The sequence below is a fragment of the Erithacus rubecula genome, assembly GCF_903797595.1.
Source record: "Erithacus rubecula genome assembly, chromosome: 29".
In the NCBI taxonomy this organism is placed as follows: Eukaryota; Metazoa; Chordata; class Aves; order Passeriformes; family Muscicapidae; genus Erithacus; species Erithacus rubecula.
The window spans coordinates 411,026-432,244 of record NC_136681.1 but is presented as its reverse complement, the minus strand read 5'-3'; the positions used below and the strand labels follow the sequence as shown (position 1 = coordinate 432,244).

General features: G+C 53.4%; 1 protein-coding gene across 1 annotated transcript; it reads right to left on the bottom strand.

The window, feature by feature from the left end:
* Positions 1-701: 701 nt before the first annotated feature.
* CDS2 (CDP-diacylglycerol synthase 2) lies at positions 702-21,184 on the bottom strand. The gene is made up of 13 exons (XM_079329037.1): positions 21,044-21,184; positions 10,203-10,345; positions 9,069-9,165; positions 8,211-8,308; positions 6,456-6,595; positions 6,046-6,104; positions 4,839-4,921; positions 3,888-3,975; positions 3,487-3,555; positions 2,489-2,641; positions 2,133-2,252; positions 1,504-1,607; positions 702-1,015 (listed from the first exon to the last, which is right to left on the bottom strand). The coding sequence occupies exons 1-13, from the start codon at positions 21,104-21,106 to the stop codon at positions 886-888; spliced, it is 1,347 nt and encodes a 448-aa protein (XP_079185163.1). The 5' UTR covers positions 21,107-21,184; the 3' UTR covers positions 702-885.
* Positions 21,185-21,219: the final 35 nt, after the last annotated feature.

Here is a 21,219-nt window from a genome sequence, read left to right as displayed (position 1 = left end):
ACAGACATGATCCCTGAAAAAAAACAAACCCCCAGCTGCAGCTGGAGCCCACCCAGCAACTAAAGTGGCTGGAAACTGCTCCCCAGGTTACTTCAAATATCCCAGTGTGGGCTTTCCAACCTTGGAGAAATGAAGAAGTGTGGTTTTTAAAGGTTATTTAATGGGTGAAAACAAACCAAGTGATTTAAAAGTTGCTCTCACTTGGCAGGAATTGCTCAATTTAACTTCAAAGTTCTTTAAAACTTATTTACTTCCAGCAGTTTTGGAGGGATCTGAACCTCCCACCTTCCCACACACAACTGCCACTTCCTCAGCTCCTCATTCCCACTCTGTTTCTGGTTTAATTGGTTACAAAAATCTGATTTGCCCAATCAGGGAGGGAGGGAGGAATGTGAGAGGTGCAGGGCTGGGTTAGTACAAGATCCTCTTCCTTGGGCAAGGGGATTCCCAATTCCCACTGCACCCCCAGTGTCCCTGGAGAGGAGGATGGTCCCAGAGCCAGGGGACAGCTCAGCCCCCTCCCTGCCAGCTCTGCATTCCCTGCCAAACCCAGGGAAATTTCCTGCATTGCCAGGGGAAGCTCAGCTCTGCTCACACCCCCAAGGGTCCAGAACAGTCCACCAGGACAGCCACACCCTCCTGCTCCACCCAAATCCTCCAAACCTCAACTCCTTCTCACCTACAAACCCAAGATTTGCTCGTTTGAACCAAAGCTCTATAAATATATTATTAAAAAAAAAAAAATAAACCACAAATGCAAACATTTACCAAGAAAGGAAGAAAAGTTACAGTGAAATGAGGCCTTGTTATTGTCTTAGATCAGGCAAGCCAGGAATTCTCTGGAGGAGGCCTGTCTGTTCTCAGTCCTGTTCCACCACCTCCTGTCTATGCATCCTCCAGGCTCCCCAGAACTCCCCTGTCCACCAGGTGTGCTTTGAGGGTGTTGAAGATGTGCAGCTGCTGGTCTGGCCTCAGGGTCAGGAACTGCTGGATCAGTTTGCTTGGGTTGGGGCCTCTGCAACACAAAAGCATTGTCAGCAATGGGGCTCCACTCACTGCTGGGCTGTGCATTCCTTCCCCAGCCCTAACTCCAATTGGAATGTGGAAATGGACTCAAAAGGCACGGGAGGGTGAAGTGGAAACACAAAATAACCCCCAAACCCAATCTATCTGAAGAGGATTGTGCATCTTATCAGAAGTGAAAGCAGCCACACACAGCCAGCTCCTCAGCTCCCCCAGCACATCCTTCATGCACCCAAAGGCTTCTCTCCTCAGTGCTGGGCTACAGAATGCTTTCAGTGCTGCTAAATTAGATTCCCTGCTTGTCTGACTCTAGAAATTCCCAGAAGGGACACAGAGGAGTTTAGTGGGACTGCAATAACAGCCCAGGGGAAGTGAGGCTTGCACTTCCAGCTCTGCTGAAGATCCTCCCCCCCTCCAGCCCTTGCTGTGGCTGCATGAGCAGCTGTCCAGAGCAGAGGGGAGTGTGCAGGGGGTCCCCACCTGATGAAGCTGGCGATGTAGACGTTGACAAAGGTGGCCATCAGGTACTGGCAGTCGAAGCGATCCATGATCCCCCCGTGCCCCGGGATGGTGTTGGCAAAGTCCTGCCAGGGCAGAGGGATGGACTGAGCCCTTGCCAGCATCTGTGCAGCCCTCACTCACCACTCTCACCCCCTACCCCTGTTCTTCCCAGAAGGCAAAGTCAGACCAAGGAAATGTTTTGTTTAATGTCAGGAAGTTTCTCCCTCTGGTGCCTGAGGGGCAGCGAGGCTCAGCTCATCTCTGTTATTCAAAGGTCAGGGAGGCAAATGTTTATCTGCTGCCACCCTGCCTTACCTTTCAAGGCATCTGAACTGAGCACAGGCTGTTTATATGTGAAACCAGCCTGCAAGACATCAAGGGAAACCTCAGATTGCAAAATTTCCTGGCTGGGTCTTCCTTCCTCTACCTGCACCGCAGCAGGGTTTAGAATATCACAGCACAAACCTTCAAGTCTCTTCCTTTTGATCAAAAAAAAACCCCAGATCCTGCTCCAGCATTTCATCTGTGACTGAACAAATCTCCCTTCCCCTCAAGTGGCAGCACCCAGTGTGTGTTTGCTCCCCAGGCTCTCAGGAGCTGCTCCTCACCTTGATTTTGAAGGCTCTCTTGAAGCCAGAGGCGAAGAAGCCGCCGAAGGGCCCGATGAGGGAGGCGAAGGTGGAGAGGGCGATGCTGTGGATTTGGAAGGGGTACATCCTCACTGTCTTCTGCAGGACAAACAGCACAGCAGGGGTTTCAGAGTCTGCCCCTCTTTCCCTGCCCCCCAGGTTTAGCTCAGTTGGTTTTCAGGTGGGGCAATGTCCCACCAGACTTGGGATAACTCCTTTGGGCTCCCCCTTTTTTCTGGATGCACCTTTGTTGTTTCACTTCAGAACACAGCCCTGCTCTTTCCTCAGTGATGCTACCCCAGTAAGAGTGAAGCAGGGAGCAGAGAGGGTCATACCCAGCCCAGCACAGACTGCAGCACCACAGGGATGTTGTACTCCTGCAGCTGGAACAGCTCAGAGGGCTCACAGTCCACAGTGAAGCTGTTGGTGTCATTGTTGAACTCCACGGGGCAGGTGAAGCAGCGATACCCCGACATCACATAGGACAGCTGCAGGAAAAACAGAAAGAAACAGGATGCATGTTGCATTTCAAGGCTGTAAAACCAGTGGGAATGATAATGCAACATATCCTTTGTAATGGAGAAGCAAGAGAGAAAGAGTTTTATTTAAAGAAACACTACACATATATAAAACAAAACAGAAAAGACTCGTTGGTCCAAGAAGAAAACACCTCTCTCAAAATCAAAATATACTTTTACAGAACATCACATCTCTCATGCACCCTGCAGGTGTATAACCATTGTTTTAATTTGTTGACCTTTAAAGGCCTGAGAAAGGCAAGGTCTCAAGGCTGCTTTTTCCCTGGTTCCCAGCAGTATCTACCCACAGATTCATGTTTTCCTCAGGGATTCCCAAGGTGAAAGGCCATGCAGGGAGATGAGGGAGGAGGGAACCACACTGCCAGCTTCACTGAGGAGATCACTCTCCTGAGCAGCAGGAATTGGATGAAGGCAGAGGAAGAGCAAGGCTGAACCCTGAGGTGCAGGGACAGCAACAGCAGCCACAGAGAGGTCATAAAAACAGGGCAAAGCACTCCAGGAGTGTGGAATTCCCCACACAGCCCCTGAAAGGACACAGCACCATCCAATGGCAGCAGAGGGAAATGGTTAATTATTGTAATGAGCACATCACAGGGTCTAACAGGGATTAAAAACTTCCTCCAGCACTCAGCTCCATCAGTGCCTGCACACAGCCAGGGGTCACTTCAAACCTGGGCAGCAAGGAAAGGTGAAATATCTGACAGACATTCAGCCTGACTGCATTCTTTAAACAAAACACTGGGAGCCTTTGAAGGGAAAACTCCTGTGGAGTAAATACCATGATGGCCACTTACCAGCAATCCAAACAGAACGGTGGAAAAAAATCCTCCAATAAAACCCTCCCAGGTCTTCTTTGGGGAGAGCTGCCAGAGAGAGAGCAAGAGGGACAATTACTGATACACCTCTGCAGCCTTTCCTCACTTGTGAGCTGCTGAGCCACACAAAGTGGTGCCACCCCCCCAAAAAGAGGAGTTTGGTCAGGAGCTGAGCCCAGAATGAAATGGTTCATTCATGGCTGGACTCCATCATTCTCCAGCCTCAATGGTTCAGTGATTTCATTCCAGAGCCTCAAAGGCTGGGATGCACAGCAGTCTAATTTGGAGACTTGCTTCAGACAAAGCAGGAGCTGGGGGAGCACAGGGCTGTGACCCAAAGGAGCCAAGTTCAGGGTTTTGTCCCCCAGGATGTCCCAAACCTTGATGAGCGGCGTGCGGCCGAAGAAGAACCCGAACATGTAGGCCATGATGTCATTGCAGATCACACAGGAGATGGGGACAATGAACCTGCAGGGGACAAGGCCAAGCCATTGGCAAGTGCCAGCACCACACATGCCAAGGCTCAGGGAGCAGCTGCCACCACAGGGCACTTGGCACCCCAACATCCCCTCCTGCAGCCCAGTGCAACAGCCACCAGCAGCCCCAAGGGGAACTGGGGTCACTAAACAGCAGCTTGTGTCCCCAGAAGGGCTGTTTGCAGCAGCTTTGCTTCAGCCACAGCCACAGGGCACTGAACACCCTCCTCCTGAGCTCTGTCTACATATTTCCTGCACTTTAGCCTGAGCAGGAGGATCCCAGAGCAGCCTGGGCTGATGTGACACACTGGGGACCACACAGCCCTCAGGTGGCCAGAATTCCTTTTTGACCCCCAGGGTCAGCAGTACTCCCCCAGCCATTTGGGGAATCAGCAGAAAGCACCTACCCAGCCCCAAAGACACCTGAAAGGTCCCTGCACCCCACAGCACCTTTACAAATTGTCCTTTACAACATCTCTCTATGTGGTGAAGTGGCACAAAGCAAGGCCTAAATCATTGAAGGCTCACTTGGAAGCACCTCCTCCTTGGCCATTTGCTTTTTTGAGAGAACAGTTTAACTCCAAACCAAATTTTGAGATTAAGGAAATTAGATATTAGGAATTTATTCCTGCTATAATGGTGGTGAGGCCCTGGAGAGGCTCTGAACTCCCTTGGATCCCTGGAGTGCCCCAGGGCAGGTTGGAGTGACCTGGGATAATGGGAGGGGTCCCTGCCCATGGCACTGGATGATCCTGAAGCCCCCTCCATCCCAAACCAGTGTGGGATTCTGTGAAAACACAGGGGTTTGTTCAGGCTGCAGGAAGCAAAGCAGCTCAGGAGGCAGAGCAAACTCACCAGATCATTCCTTCAAACAGGTTGTGGATGATGAGGTGGGACTGGGTCACAACAATCAGCAATGTCACATGGGTCCAGCCAAACTGCAGGAGAGGAGAGACCTTGTGCAGCCTGCCCAGAGCCAGTGCCCAGCTCAGAGCTGCTCACAACAGCTCCAGCACCCCTCAGAAAGCTCATTTATTTTGATTTATTATTGTTTGTCAGCCAGCCACACCAACAGGACAAGCTGTCTTGTACTGAGTTATTCTGGCACCTCCCAGCTGCCAATGGACATCTCACTGTTGGGGAAAGATCTGAGCAGATAAGCTGATTTCTGTCTGACTCATTTTCCAACCCTAAATTTAACCTCACCAAGACCTGGATTTAACTTCTCTAGGCCCTGAATTTTAACCTCACCAAAATATTAATTTTAACTCACCAGGATGTGGATTTTAATCTAACCAAGACCTGGATTTTAACCTCACCAAAACATTAATTTTAACCTCACCAAAACATTAATTTTAATCTCATCAGGACCTGAATTTAAACCTCATTGGACTCTGAATTTAACCTCCCCAGGCCCTGAACTTAACCTCATCAAAACATGAATTTTAACCTCCCCAGGCCCTGAACTTAACCTCATCAAAACATGAATTTTAACCTCCCCAGGCCCTGAACTTAACCTCACCAAAATAGGAATTTTAACCTCATCATGCCCTAAAATTAACCTCATCAAAACATGAATTTTATCTCCCCAGGCCCTGAATTTAACCACACCAAAACATGAATTTTAACCACACCAAAACATGAATTTTAACCTCATCACGCCCTGAATTTAACCACTCCAAAACATGAGTTTTAACCTCACCAGGACATGGATTTTAACCTCAACAGGACCTGGATTTAAACCTCATTGGACTCTGAATTTAACCTCCCCAGACCCTGAACTTAACCTCATCAAAACATGAATTTTATCTCCCCAGGCCCTAAATTTAACCACACCAAAACAATAATTTTAACCATACCAAAACATTAATTTTAACCTCCGCAGGCCCTGAGTTTAACAACACAAAAACATGAATCTTAACCTCATCATGGCCTGAATTTAACCTCACCAAAATATGAATTTTAACCACACCAAAACATGAATTTTAACCCCCCTAAAACATGAATTTTAACCTCCCCAAAACATGAATTGTATCTCCCCAGGCCCTGCATTTCAGCTCACCATATAGAACTGGAGGCGATAGTGTTTCTTCACCAGACTCAAGACAAACATGCAGAACCCTGAGGAGAGACAGGAGCAAAGTCAGTGATGGGAATGTGCCTTCAACAGCCAGGAATACATTTGGGTCACAACACTGCACAACTGGGGATTTTACTGCAATGGGGGAGCCCTGGGAGTGGGGAGAGCCCTGCCTTGGAAATCACAGCAAGCAGCACTTGGGCAGATCAACATCACATTATGGAGTTTTCCACCTCCAGAACCTCATGGAAAAGATTTTCCACCACTGGTACAAAAAGATTTGAGAGCTTCCAGCAACCCTGGGGAGCAGAGATGATTTGCAGTGTGTGGGTCCTGCAGCAGTCCAGGCAGATTTCCTTTCTCCAGCCCAGATTTCTCAGGGTGCAGCTCACCTGTCAGGTAGAGGGTGAAGGAGATGAAGCGATGGTATTTGCTGAGGATCCTCAGGGGCTCCTCCCTCTGCACCAGGGTGAAGAAATAATCTGTCACTGTCTCCCCGTAGAAGAAATAGTTCACACACAGCAGGAAGTACCTGGAGAGGGCAGGAAGCTGCTCAGCAGGAGCCCTGAAGGGCTCTGAAGGGAATGATCCCTGAGGTTTGGACACTGGTTTGGTTCTGCCAGCCAGAACTGCCTCCCCCAGCTGGGAAATGTCTCCTTGATCCCAAGGAGAGGCTGCACCTCTGAGCCCCACACTGGGATGGGTCACAGCTGGGGCTTGGCCCCCAGGTGGCCAAAATCCTCCATCCAGTGATTCCCAAAATCCCCCATCCTGTGATTCCCAAAATCCTCCATCCAGTGATTCCCAAAATCCCCCATCCTGTGATTCCTAAAATCCCCCATCCTGTGATTCCCAAAAATCCCCCATCCTGTGATTCCCAAAATCCTCCATCCAGTGATTCCCAAAATCCCCCATCCAGTGAGTCCCAAAATCCTCCATCCAGTGATTCCCATAATCCTCCATCCAGTGATTCCTAAAATCCCCCATCCAGTGATTCCCAAAATCCCCCATCCAGTGAGTCCCAAAATCCTCCATCCAGTGATTCCCAAAATCCTCTATCCAGTGAGTCCCAAAATCCCCCATCCTCTGCCTCCCAAAATCCTCCATTCTGTAATTCCCCACATCCCACACCCTGTGCATCCCATAATCTGGGATGGGATTCCCAGAGGGGCTGTGGCTGCCCCTGGACCCCTGGCAGTGTCCAGGCCAGGCTGGATGGGCTGGGAGCAGTGGGACAGTGGGAGCTGTCCCTGCCAGGGCACAGGTGGCACTGGGTGGGATTTAAGGTCCCTTCCAGCCCAACCATGCTGGGATACTGTGATTTTCCTGTCCAAGTGCTGCCAGCACAGGTCCCCTGTGTGCCCAGCTCTGTCCCTGTGTGCCCACCTCTGTCCCCTGTGTGCCCAGCTCTGTCCCTGTGTGCCCACCTCTGTCCCGTGTGCCCAGCTCTGTCCCTGTGTGCCCAGCTCTGTCCCCTGTGTGCCCAGCTCTGTCCCTGTGTCCCTGTGTGCCCCTGTGTGCCCAGCTCTGTCCCTGTGTGCCCGTGTGCCCAGCTGTGTCCCCTGTGTGCCCAGCTGTGTCCCTGTGTACCCAGCTCTGTCCCTCTGTGCCCAGCTGTGTCCCCTGTGTGCCCAGCTCTGTCCCTCTGTGCCCAGCTGTGTCCCCTGTGTGCCCAGCTGTGTCCCTGTGTGCCCAGCTGTGTCCCTGTGTGCCCAGCTCTGTCCCCTGTGTCCCTGTGTGCCCAGCTCTGTCCCTGTGTGCCCGTGTGCCCAGCTGTGTCCCCTGTGTGCCCAGCTCTGTCCCCTGTGTGCCCACCTCTGTCCCCTGTGTGCCCAGCTCTGTCCCCTGTGTGCCCACCTCTGTCCCTGTGTCCCTGTGTGCCCCTGTGTGCCCACCTCTGTCCCCTGTGTGCCCAGCTCTGTCCCTGTGTGCCCACCTCTGTCCCCTGTGTGCCCAGCTCTGTCCCTGTGTGCCCGTGTGCCCAGCTCTGTCCCTCTGTGCCCAGCTCTGTCCCTGTGTGCCCAGCTGTGTCCCTCTGTGCCCAGCTGTGTCCCTCTGTGCCCAGCTCTGTCCCTCTGTGCCCAGCTGTGCCCCTGTGTGCCCAGCTGAGGGGACACAGTGGGGGAGGGGAGCAGTCCCCCACTCACCAGCTGAGTGTCCTGAACCAGGGCAGGTCATAGGAGTGGTACACGTTGTAACCAATGGTGATGATCTCATGGAAACATTTGATCTGGACACACATCACCTGCACAGAAAGGACATCCAGGCACTGCAATTCCTGCTGCTTAAACACCTCTTCCCTTGAGGAGACAAAAACCAAGCATGTGCAGAGCACAGGGTCCTTCAGCAGCTGCCATTAGCACTGCAGCAGCCTCCCAATCCCCAGTGGGATGCTCAGGATGGCATTTTCCCTCCCAATCCCCAGTGGGATGCTCAGGATGGCATTTTTCCCTCCCAATCCCCTATGGGATGCTCAGGATGGTATTTTTCCCTCCCAATCCCCAGTGGGATGCTCAGGATGGCATTTTCCCTCCCAATCCCCCATGGGAAGTTCAGAGTGTCATTTTCCCCTCCCAATCTCCCATGGGATGCTCAGGATGGCATTTTTCCCTCCCAATCCCCAGTGGGATGCTCAGGATGGCATTTTTCCCTCCCAATCCCACATGGGATGCTCAGGATGGCATTTTTCCCTCCCAGTCCCCCATGGGATGCTCAGGATGGCATTTTTCTCTCCCAATCCCAAGTGGGATGCTCAGGATGGCATTTTTCCCTCCCAATCCCCCATGGGATGCTCAGGATGGCATTTTTCCCTCCCCTTTTCTCTGCAGGAGGTTTTTAACACCCTTGTGTGAGTTCCAACTGCAGCCAAACATTGACCAGCAGATTCCTCCCAGGTTTCCTGCACAGAGAGAGGAATCCAGGATCTCCAGAACATGAGGCCCTGAGCTGCCCAGGAACCTCTCCCTGCTGCAGGGAAGGTCAGAACATCCCTCTGGAGCACTTACTATTGTCATCAAGACCATGGGGCCCAGGTAGATGATGATGAAGAAGAAGGTGATCATTGCCAGAGTGAGGATGCCTCTCACCCACCAATTCTTCCATCTGGGCCACAGAGAAGGAAAACATCAGAGAAAGGCAAGGCAGAGGAAAGCAGGCAAACAGCCCCTCTGCCCTCTGTGTGTCACAGGAAGCAAACTGAGCCCTGGGAGGGCCAAGTTTCCTCTCAGTGGTGCAGAGAGACCTTGATGCAGCAGCTGCAGCCCAGCCTCACTAAATGCAGAAAGCTGCCAGGGCACTGATGGGCCAGGGCTCCTGTCCTGCTGCAGCCTTCCCACACCTTGGATAAATTCTAATATAAAATGGGGAGCATTCCCCCTCTCTCCCTCTATCCATCTCCCATCTATCAGAGATAGCCCCTGGCATGTTGTACCCTCACTGCTCTCCTGCTGGGAGCCTCTCCCATCCTCACAGCACACTCAGGAAAGAAACCTTCTCTGTGACATAAACAAGAGCATTTCCTCTCAAGCAGTTTGTGGAGAACATTCCTGGCCTGTTCCCAAATTCTGCCCTTAACTCCTGAGGCATTCCTGCAGAATTCAGTGGCAGCAGGGGCTGAAAACCCCCACAGCTCAAACCAAAGCTGCCAAAGCCACCCAGGAGCTCTGTGGGTGTGCCCCATCCAGGCCTGGAGCTGCCAGGGTGCAGCAGAGACCCCCCAGCACTGCTCAGCCCCTGCTGCTCCCCATGGCCTCAGGGGCAGGGAGGGGATGGGATGGAGAGAGGCTGGGCACAGGCTGCTCCTCCAGCTTCCAGCAGCTCCAGAGCCACAGTGAACCATGGGGAAGGTGCAGAGCCCTGGGAGGGCACAGGAGGATGCTCAGGGAGTGTCACATCAAGGACAGAGCTGCTCAGGGAGTGTCACCATGGACAGGATGGACAGAGCTGCTCAGGGAGTGTCACCATGGACAGAGCTGTTCAGGGAGTGTCACCATGGACAGGATGGACAGAGCTGCTCAGGGAGTGTCACCATGGACAGGATGGACAGAACCTGCTCAGGGAGTGTCACCATGGACAGGATGGACAGAGCTGCTCAGGGAGTGTCACCATGGACAGGATGGACAGAGCTGCTCAGGAGTTACCTTGAGGACAGGTTGGAGAGGGCTCTGTTCAGCACCTCTGGGGTGTCATCCGAGGTGGGCACTGGGGATGATCCCCCAAACTCAGATTTGCTTTCACTGTCTGATGCTGTCTCTCCATCCAGCTTGTTCTCAGACTCTGACTCCTGCAGGACAAAAAGAGACAAGCAGCTTTAGCAGCCAGTCTGGAGGAACCAGCCTGCTGCCTCCAACTCTTAGCCCCACTCTGCTCCTGCACCAGAGAGGGTGCAGAGGAAAATATTCTGGGATTACACAGGGGTAAACACATGCCCAGGTGTTTTAGGTGCCATCCAGGAGGGGTTTGATGTCCCTCAGCAGCAGGCACAGAACAGAACCTGTTTCCCTGCACAGCTACAGATGCCTCCAGGTTGATTAATGAGCATCTCCAAGAGCAGCAAGTGCTCCAGGGCTTGTTAGCAGGAATTTTTACAAGGTCCCAATCCTCAGGCAGGTCTCAAAGAATGTAACACTGCCCAAATTAGCCAGGAAGAAAGGCCTCCAAGTGGAGGCTTCCTGACAGCCTTCTGAAGTGCTGGCTACTTGAGAACACTGAAATAACCCCAAGGCCAGCCTCAGGCAGCTGAGGAGGAAGAGCCTGGCTTATCACCCCGGGCCAGCCATCCCCTCTGGGCCCAGAGAAACCCGAGGAGCTGCAGAGGGACACGTGCTGTGCTCTCCCTGCCCCTTGGACTGCTCCAGCACTCAACCCGAGCAAAGTCCTGTGTTTAGGGGTGAACAAAGCCAGGAGAGGCAGGCTCTGCCCCAGCCCACCCTGCAAGGGGATTCCAGGTGAGTCCTGGCCCTTGCCAGTGGCACTTCTCACTCTGACCCAGCCCCTGAACACAGGACAAACCCCCAGCTGAACATTTCACCCCTCATTTCAGCAGCACAGCTTCATGCTGCTCCTGGAAGCAAGGAAGGAAAAGGCCACGCCCTGGGGAGCATCCAGGCAAGGCAGAGTTCAAGCCCTTGGCTCTCTGAAAACTCCAGGAAAAGTGACTTTGCCTGCAGGAAAAGCACAGGAGAGCTGAGCTGACAATGCTGGGAGCTCTGCAAACAATGACACTTCATCCCCTGGGGCTTCCAGGCAGCTCCAGAAACATAAATCTGCTGGGTGCAGCTCATGGCTGGGGGTGTCTGCAGTTCAGCAGAGCAGCAAGGCTGGAGCTGCTCCCTTATTCCAAGCAGGAAAAAGTAATTACTGTCTAAGCTGGAACGTGTCAATGGCTGCAGGCCAGGATCTGAAATCAGACAAGGACAGCCAGGCACTGGCAGGTGGAGGCAGCTAAAAATACCTCACTGATGTCAGAGATTATTCCCAGGGATGAGCAGAGTTCCAGCCAGCAGCAGCAGCACCCAGTGTCACCTCCTCATCACCTCCTTCCACGCTCCTCCTTTCCATTCATCCACTGGAAAGGAAGAGCTTGGGTTTGCTTCCAACCCAGCACCTCTCCCAGCCCTCACAGGGGTGTGGGGAGCTGGCAGTGAAATGCTACCTGGCTTTTGTTCAGGTGTTTTTTAACTGACCCATAAAATCCATTTGTACCTCAGATTTTGGAGAGATTTAGTGGCATTTACCTGGGAACACAAATCCATAAGGCAGCTGCAAATGGCAGCAGGCAAAGAGACTGGAAATTATAAAAGTCCCTGGAGAGCACAGCTTTGGCATCTTGCAGCACAGCACTGGTCAGGTTTGGGCAGCCTGTGCTCTGTGTTTAGCTCCAGCCTCTGCTCCCATTGCAATGTGCTCTCCAACAAAAGGATTCTCTCAGAATTCCCCTGGGAGCAATGGAAATAGCTCCAGCCAGATCAACACCAGCTCCTCTGTACTGAACTCCAGATCCTCAAGCACATTTCTCACCCAGTCCTGGGGTCCCTCACCCCACACAGGACACAGCCTGCTGGAAGGATCCAAGCAGCATCCCTGGGTTTTACCCCCAAAGTGCAAAGCAGGGAAATCGTTCCTGCCTGGGGCCAGGAGGATCAGAAACCTCCCAAAGTGCTCAGAGAGCAAAAGAAAGGGAAAGAGAACTTGTGCCTTCCTCACCTCCACCCTGGGAAAGAGGTGATGAAAGTAAAGGTGAGGGAATGAGCAATCTGATGGTGGAACCCAGCTGATGTCCTGATCCCTGTCACATCTGATCCCTGTCACACCCTGATCCCTGTCACACCTGATCCCTGTCACACCTTGATCCCTCTCACATCTGATCCCTGTCACACCCTGATCCCTGTCACACCTGATCCCTGTCACACCTTGATCCCTGTCACACCCTGATCCCTGTCACACCTGATCCCTGCAGATCCTGATCCCTGACACACCCTGATCCCTCTCACACCCTGATCCCTGTCACACCCTGATCCCTGTGACACCTGATCCCTGCAGATCCTGATCCCTGTCACATCTGATCCCTGTCACACCCTGATCCCTGTGACACCTGATCCCTGCAGATCCTGATCCCTGTCACACCCTGATCCCTGTCACACCTGAACCCTGCAGATCCTGATCCCTGTCATATCTGATCCCTGTCACATCTGATCCCTGCCACACCCTGATCCCTGTCACACCCTGATCCCTGTCACACCCTGATCCCTGTCACATCTGAACCCTGTCACACCCTGATCCCTGTCACACCCTGATCCCTGCACACCCTGATCACTGTCACACCCTGATCCCTGCCACACCCTGATCCCTCTCACACCTGATCCCTGACACACCCTGATCCCTGTCACACCTGATCCCTGTCACATCTGATCCCTGCCACACCCTGATCCCTGCCACATCTGATCCCTGTCACACCCTGATCCCTGTCATATCTGATCCCTGTCACATCTGATCCCTGTCACATCTGATCCCTCTCACACCCTGATCCCTGTCACACCCTGATCCCTCTCACACCCTGATCCCTGTCACAGCCTGATCCCTGCACACCCTGATCCCTGTCACAGCCTGATCCCTCCCAGATTTTATAGGACATTGTGCCAGATATAGGCTACAGTAATTGTCACTATTTTTATACTTTTTATGCAAATTGCCCCCATCAGCCTAGAAATCATCACTTAAAGCAGCTGAGTGGGTGCTAAATAACATGTTCAATCCTGATGCACCCGGGTGAGCCACTGAAGCCAGCTGTGCATTGCTGGGGACAGACACCCTGTGGCACTGCCTGGGGACACTCTGTGGCTCTGCCTGGGGACACTCTGTGGCACTGCCTAGGGACACCCTGTGGCACTGCCTGGGGACACCCTGTGGCTCTGCCTTGGGGACACTCTGTGGCACTGCCTGGGGACACCCTGTGGCTCTGCCTGGGGACACTCTGTGGCTCTGCCTTGGGGACACTCTGTGGCACTGCCTGGGGACACCCTGTGGCACTGCCTGGGGACACTCTGTGGCTCTGCCTTGGGGACACCCTGTGGCTCTGCCTGGGGACACCCTGTGGCACTGCCTGGGGACACTCTGTGGCTCTGCCTTGGGGACACTCTGTGGCACTGCCTGGGGACACTCTGTGGCACTGCCTGGGGACACCCTGTGGCACTGCCTGGGGACACCCTGTGGCTCTGCCTTGGGGACACCCTGTGGCACTGCCTGGGGACACTCTGTGGCTCTGCCTTGGGGACACTCTGTGGCACTGCCTGGGGACACCCTGTGGCACTGCCTGGGGACACTCTGTGGCTCTGCCTTGGGGACACCCTGTGGCTCTGCCTGGGGACACCCTGTGGCACTGCCTGGGGACACTCTGTGGCTCTGCCTGGGGACACCCTGTGGCTCTGCCTGGGGACACCCTGTGGCACTGCCTGGGGACACTCTGTGGCTCTGCCTTGGGGACACTCTGTGGCACTGCCTGGGGACACTCTGTGGCACTGCCTGGGGACACCCTGTGGCTCTGCCTTGGGGACACCCTGTGGCACTGCCTGGGGACACTCTGTGGCACTGCCTGGGGACACCCTGTGGCACTGCCTGGGGACACTCTGTGGCTCTGCCTTGGGGACACCCTGTGGCTCTGCCTGGGGACACCCTCTGGCACTGCCTGGGGACACTCTGTGGCTCTGCCTTGGGGACACTCTGTGGCACTGCCTGGGGACACTCTGTGGCACTGCCTGGGGACACCCTGTGGCTCTGCCTTGGGGACACCCTGTGGCACTGCCTGGGGACACTCTGTGGCACTGCCTGGGGACACCCTGTGGCACTGCCTGGGGACACCCTGTGGCTCTGCCTTGGGGACACTCTGTGGCACTGCCTGGGGACACTCTGTGGCTCTGCCTTGGGGACACTCTGTGGCACTGCCTGGGGACACCCTGTGGCACTGCCTGGGGACACTCTGTGGCACTGCCTGGGGACACCCTGTGGCACTGCCTGGGGACACTCTGTGGCTCTGCCTTGGGGACACTCTGTGGCACTGCCTGGGGACACCCTGTGGCTCTGCCTGGGGACACTCTGTGGCACTGCCTGGGGACACCCTGTGGCACTGCCTGGGGACACTCTGTGGCACTGCCTGGGGACACCCTGTGGCATTTCCTGGGGACACCCTGTGGCATTTCCTGGGGACAGCTGCCACAGTCCCCTCCAGGATCAGCTAGGGCTTTTTAACCACTATGGGCTTATTCAGTTAAAGGGCTTTTTTGTCCAGCCCTCAAGTGAGCCCAGGGCTCTTTTCCCTTTATCATCTCAATATTGAAGGTTTTTTACAGAACCATGGGGAAAAGGAATGCAGGAATAAAGCCAAGATGGGAATTTATCCCAATTCCTTGATTTCCACACAAGCTGTGAAGAGCAGAAAGAGTAAAACCCCAAATGTCTGTGAGGGGTGTTTGTCCTGACTGCTGAACCAGAGCTGGGAAAATCCAGACACCTGCTCACTCTTTCTATTCATGAAACCATCAGCTCTGAGCAGCATTTGGCAATGGATATTTCATCCACCTGGACAAAAGATACACAGAGAGCTGAGTTTGAGCTTTCTTGAAACAACTTGACTCCTTCAAGAGGGTGATAAGAAATTTGTGTTCACACTGACATGGTTTTCTGGTTTCTCACAGAGGAAGCTGTGAGCACAGGGGTTTTTACACAAATATCCATGACATGATCTCAGTTGCCATAGAAACAAGCCTGCTCTCTCCCTGCCAAAAATCTTCTGCCCAGTACAGATACACAGTTAAGTATTTAATGCTGGCAGATTAAATTAGCTCAAGAAATTATTTAGGTACTTTCCTTGGAGGCAGGCACTGTTTTATTGAGACTTCCTGCCAGGTTTTAAAAGCTGTAACAGAAAATGTTGTTGTAAAATAAATGCTGAAAAGGGAAATAGAGTTGATTTTTCAGGCAACAGAGCTGACAGCTGGAATTTAAGGGACCAACTGTACCTCTGTTCTCACCTCTGAGCACATCTGCAGGATCAAAGCAAATGCAATTAATTTAATGAATACAAACCCAGCAGCTTCAGTAATGAAAACCTCAATGTTTTCCAGAAGGGGCTTTAATTCCTATATCTGGGAAAACTGCTCTATTCCTCTGCCCTCTGACCCACCAGGGTGACATCACAGCCAAAATTCACCCCATAACTCCCAAATTACAGGATATTCCTTCCTGGGGGTTTGCAGCTCAGCAGGGTGAAACAAGAGGAGTCTGGTGAACACTAACACCAGAAGGAAAAATCAGACTTCCAGGCTTGGTTTGTGGGAAGGTCCCAGAAAAGCACTGGGTTGGTTTTTTGTTTTTTTTTTTTTTTTTTTTTTGCAGTTTTTTACCCTGGTCTTGTTCTGTGACAAAACCTGCAGGGAAATTAAAGGCAAGTTTCTCATATCCCCTCACTCAACTGGCACTTGGCTGCTTGGTTTGGGGTTTGAAAAAACACAAAAAGCTCAGGTTTCATTCATGTTGTTGTAGGACTCCCTTCTCCATCCCAAAATAACCATATTCTATATTGCAGCTGGAAACAGGCACAGGAATCAGGACATGCCTAAAAATGGAGCCCTTGAGCAGATAACAACATCCCAGGAATGTTTGAAGAGTGGCTGAAACAGCAGAGAAAACTCATCCCCTGATCCCAGAGCACCAGTGGGGTTTGGGTCAGGCACAGGCTCAGCCTGGGACACAGGGACAAGGGAGGGACACAGGGGACAGGGGAGGGACACAGGGACAAGGGAGGGACACAGGGGACAGGGGTGTCACACTGGAGGGACATAGGGGACAGGGGTGGGACACAGGGATGGGACACACGGGACAGGGATGGGACACAGGAGCACAGGGGTGGCACACAGGATCCAGGGATGTGACACAGGACACAGGGGTGTCACACAGGAGCACAGGGATGTCACACAGGGCCCAGGGATGTGACACAGGGGTGTCACACAGGGCCCAGGGGTGGCACACAGGAGCCATGGGGTGGCACACAGGAGCACAGGGGTGTCACACAGGAGCCATGGGGTGGCACACAGGGGACAGGGGTGTCACACAGGAGCCATGGGGTGACACACAGGGCCCAGGGATGTCACACAGGAGCCAGGGGTGGCACACAGGAGCCATGGGGTGGCACACAGGGGACAGGGGTGTCACACAGGAGCACAGGGGTGGCACACAGGGCCCAGGGATGTCACACAGGGCCCAGGGATGTCACACAGGAGCCATGGGGTGGCACACAGGGGACACAGGGGTGTCACACAGGGCCCAGGGGTGGCACACAGGAGCCATGGGGTGGCACACAGGGGACAGGGGTGTCACACAGGAGCCATGGGGTGACACACAGGGCCCAGGGGTGGCACACAGGAGCCAGGGGTGGCACACAGGAGCCATGGGGTGGCACACAGGGGACAGGGGTGTCACACAAGAGCCATGGGGTGGCACACAGGAGCCATGGGGTGGCACACAGAAGCCAGGGGGTGGCACACAGGGGACAGGGGTGTCACACACCCCTGGAACTCAGCAGGAGCTCCCCCTCTGCTGGGACCCCCAGCACCACTGCAGGGGCTGCTGCTCCCAGGAAATCAAGGAGGAAAATTGGAAAAGTCACCAGGCAGCAGCTCATGGGCACAAAAGGAGCACAAAACTCAGTGGGTGGTTCTGGCATTCCCCCAGAATTTCCTACTGCTCAGAAAGGAACCTGCCTCCCCTCTGAGCACGTGATGGAGATGTTCTGGGAGAGTTGCTGGGCTCTCCTGGCATTTCTGAGCTGGCATTTCCCTGCAGAGCCACAGAAACAGCAGAGCAGGAGCCTCTGGGTGCCTGAGGGAGGCTGGAGCTGGGGCTGCTGCAGCCTGCACAGACATTTCAATCTGCTGTTGTTTGGGAGAGCTGGGGAGAACAAACAGCTCTGCAGCAACTGCTCACACCGGGAGCTTCCTGCAGGAAAATGCTATTTTTGTCCTCTGAAATGAGAGCCTGCATCACACCAAGGCCAGTGCCTTCTGACCCTCAATTCCTCAGAAGTTTGTACAAATTTTTCCAAAACATGAGGGGGAAAAAAAAAAAACAAAACCCCACAACAAAACCTTACCAAGCTATTGAATTTGCTGACTCTAAGGGGGTGCCTTGCACTGTCTTGTTCACATTTCTCTGCCAGTCCAGTTTATTTGGACTAACCAAGGAGTGGACCTGGACCAGGTGTTTAGATGTGAGCCTGCCAAACCCAAATCTGGGCTTTCTGAAGTCCCAGGTGTCAGCAAGGCCAGGCTGGATGGGGTTTGTTGCACTCTGGTTGGTGCCTGCTGCAGGCTTTAAGGTCCCCCCCAGCACAAACCAGGCTGCCATTCTGTGATTTTAAGGGTTTTACCTCCAGGTGTCCTGGGGATTTTTCCTGCTTGGAAATATCCAAATCCTCTCTTCTCAGCATCCTCCATCTACTGAGAGCACATTTGGAAGCAGGAGCAGAGAACTGTTCCATGTACAGAACATTCTGAGTGCCTCAGCCTGCAACAGCAGGAACATCCCCCACCACCTCTGCCATCCTGATCTTACTATAAATAATAACAACAAACAGCCAGCAGTGAGGACAGACTGCTGGGGCAGCAAGGGGGAGATTGGGAAGAAGCTCCCAGATCCACCAAGATCACCCTGCTCTGCCAAGCCAGAAAAGTGGCCATGAGCACAAAACACCAGGATTTTGATGTTTCCATCCCATTGTAAGGCAGTTCTGCCAACACAGAGCTCTTTCCAGAAGCCTCCAGGGTTTGTGTCACATAAAATATGCTGAATGACTGCCCTTGGCAAGGCTGTGAGTGTGACCAGGCAGGAATGGCAATGCCCCACACAGCACCAGGAACAGCAGCCAGGAGTGTTTCTGCACCAAAACCACAACTGCTGGGTGCAGGCAATCAAACAGTGCCACTGAGAGGGGAAAGCACAGCAGGTTTCACCAAGGATCAGGTACCAGGTAACCTCCCAGCAGCTGCATTTGGCCATTTTGGGATATTCTCTGCTCCCATCAGTGCCTTCTATTATGAAACATCATATTCAGCACCTTGGAGGAGCTGTTCCTCACTGCTTGGCAACATTTCACTCCTGGTTTTTTTTTCCCCTCCTGCAATTCATTCTGAGTTTTACAAGGAGCAGCACAACATCCACGTTCCCTGTCTGTAGTGAGGACACTCCAGGTCACAGCTGGAAGGAAGGAGAATTTCACTATAGATGATGTGGAGATAACAGGATTGTCCTCTGAGCTTCTTTAGGGGCACAGCAGGAGGAGCTAAAGCGAATCCCAGCTTGGCCCAGGCACTTTGTGTGCACCACTCCAGCAGCACCAGCCCTGCCAGTCCTCCAACCCCCAGCACACTTCTGGAAAAAAACCCCCTGAAGGTTTTCTGCTGCACAGTAAATTCCAGCTGAGGTGAACCCACCTCAAGGTCTCACCCTGTGCACAACTACCACAGAACTGGAAACATCTCAGAGCTCCTTCCCTTGGTGTCAGAGCCCCATATCCTATCAGTTTCCTCAAAGCTGCCCCTACAGCCTCCAGCAGGTGTTTAACTGGCATTAAAATCACATTAAAATCACATTAAAATTGAATTTAAATTGCAAAAGAGTTTCCACCTGATGATTTTGTGCTGCTCTGAGCTGTGCCCTTCGTGCACTAATGGAGAAAACATCAATATGATGCTGCTGATGGACCAGTCCCAAGGTAAGTGCATTAAACAGCAGCACAGCAAGAACTGCTCTTCCCTCCAGCTTTTTGCTCCCTGTGACGCTGCAAATGTTATTTACAAAGTTCTCCCTGACTGTTTATTCCTCATGGTGCCTTCCTCTTTGGGGAGGCACAGGAGCAGAGATGACAAGGGTGACAAATGACTGTGAGCACCCAGCCAGGTTCAGGCTGGAACAGAACAGACATTACAAGAAAACAGAGCCAGGTTTGAAAAGGAAACTCTTTCCTTTGGAGAAACACAATGGAAACCTTCATGAAACTCCCACAGAGCCCTGGCAGGGAGGGCATTCCCTGGGCATGACTTAGGAGACACCAAACCCTTTCCTGAGGGAACATGAGGGGTTTGGAACCCCCAGCTCCTTCCCTAAGGATGGTTTAGGAGGCACCAAACCCTCCCCAGGTTTGTAACCCCTGTGTCATTCCCTGGGGATGGTTTAGGGGGTACCAAACTTTTCCCCTAAAGGCAGGTTTATAATCCCCATGTCATTCTCTAGGAATGATATAGCAGGTGCCAAACTCTTCCCTAAAGGCAGGTTTGGAATCCCTGATTCATTCCCTGGAGATGGTTTAGGAGGTACCAAACCCTTCCCTAAAGGCAGGTTTGTAACCCTGGTGTCATTCCCTAGGGATAATTCAAGGCGTACCAAACCCTCCCCCAAAGGCAGATTTGTAAATCCTCCCTCATTCTCTAGGGGATGATTTAGGGGATATCAAACTCTTCCCTAAAGGCAGGTTTGGAATCCCCATGTCATTCCTTGGGGATGGTTTAGGGGGTACCAAACTTTTCCCCTAAAGGCAGGTTTGTAACCCTAGTGTCATTCCCTGGGGATGGTTTAGGGGGTACCAATCCCCCACAAAGGTAGATTTGTAACCCCTGTGTCATTCTCTAGGGAATGGTTTAGGGGGTACCAAACTTTTCCCCTAAAGGCAGGTTTGGAATCTCTGTTTCATTCCCTAGGGATGGTTTAGGAGGTACCAAACCCTCCCCCAAAGGCAGATTTGTAACCCCTCTCTCATTCTCTAGGGGATGATTTAAGGGATATCAAACCCTTCCCTAAAGGCAGATTTGTAACCCCCATGTCATTCTCTGGGAATGGTTTAGGGGGTATCAAACCCTTCCCTAAAGGCAGGTTTGTAACCCCCATGCCATTCTCTAGCAGGTACCAAACTCTTCCCTAAAGGCAGGTTTGGAATCTCTGTTTCATTCCCTAGGGATAATTTAGGGGGTACCAAACTTTTTCCCTAAAGGCAGGTTTGTAACCCTGGTGTCATTCCCTAGGGATAATTTAGGGGGTACCAAACTCTCCCCTACAGGCAGGTTTGTAATCCCTGTTTCACTCCCTGGGGATGGTTTAGGGGGTACCAAACCCCCCCAAAGGCAGGTTTAAAATCCACCCCCATTCCCTGGCCGGGGAGGCGCCCCCTGAGGGAAGGAAGGTCCGTGACCCCACCGGAGCCATCCCACAAACGCAGCTCCCGCCCCGGTCTCCGCGCCCCGGGGCCGCTCCCGCCAACACCCCCGGGGTGGGACCGGCGGCTGCGGGGCCGAGTGAACCGAGCGCGGGGCCGGTCCCGAGCGTGAGGCAGCCCGGGGGCCCAGAGCGGCCTCACGCGGGGCGTTGGGACCCCGCGGGCACAGGCCCCGGTTCCCCCCGGTTTCCCCCGCCCCCTCCCGCCCCCGGGGCCGCTCCGCACCTTGTCCTGGGGGTCCCGCGCCCCGCCGGGGCCGCGCCCGGCCCGCAGCCGCACCTCGCTCATGCCGGACTCGCGGCCGCCGCGCAGCGCGACACCGCCGCCAGGGGGCGCTGCGGCCCCGGAGAAACTGGCACCGACCAATGGGCGCGCGGGACGGGCCGAGGGGGCGGGGCCCG

Excerpts from the sequence above, each read along its gene's own strand:
- CDS2 (XM_079329037.1), bottom strand. The coding sequence starts at position 21,106 with ATGAGCGAGGTGCGGCTGCGGGCCGGGCGCGGCCCCGGCGGGGCGCGG. Across the intron at positions 3,976-4,838 it reads CTGTTTGAAGGAATGATCTG|GTTCATTGTCCCCATCTCCT; the intron begins GTGAGTTTGCTC and ends TGTCCCCTGCAG. Across the intron at positions 2,642-3,486 it reads CCGTTCTGTTTGGATTGCTG|CTGTCCTATGTGATGTCGGG; the intron begins GTAAGTGGCCAT and ends TTTTTCCTGCAG.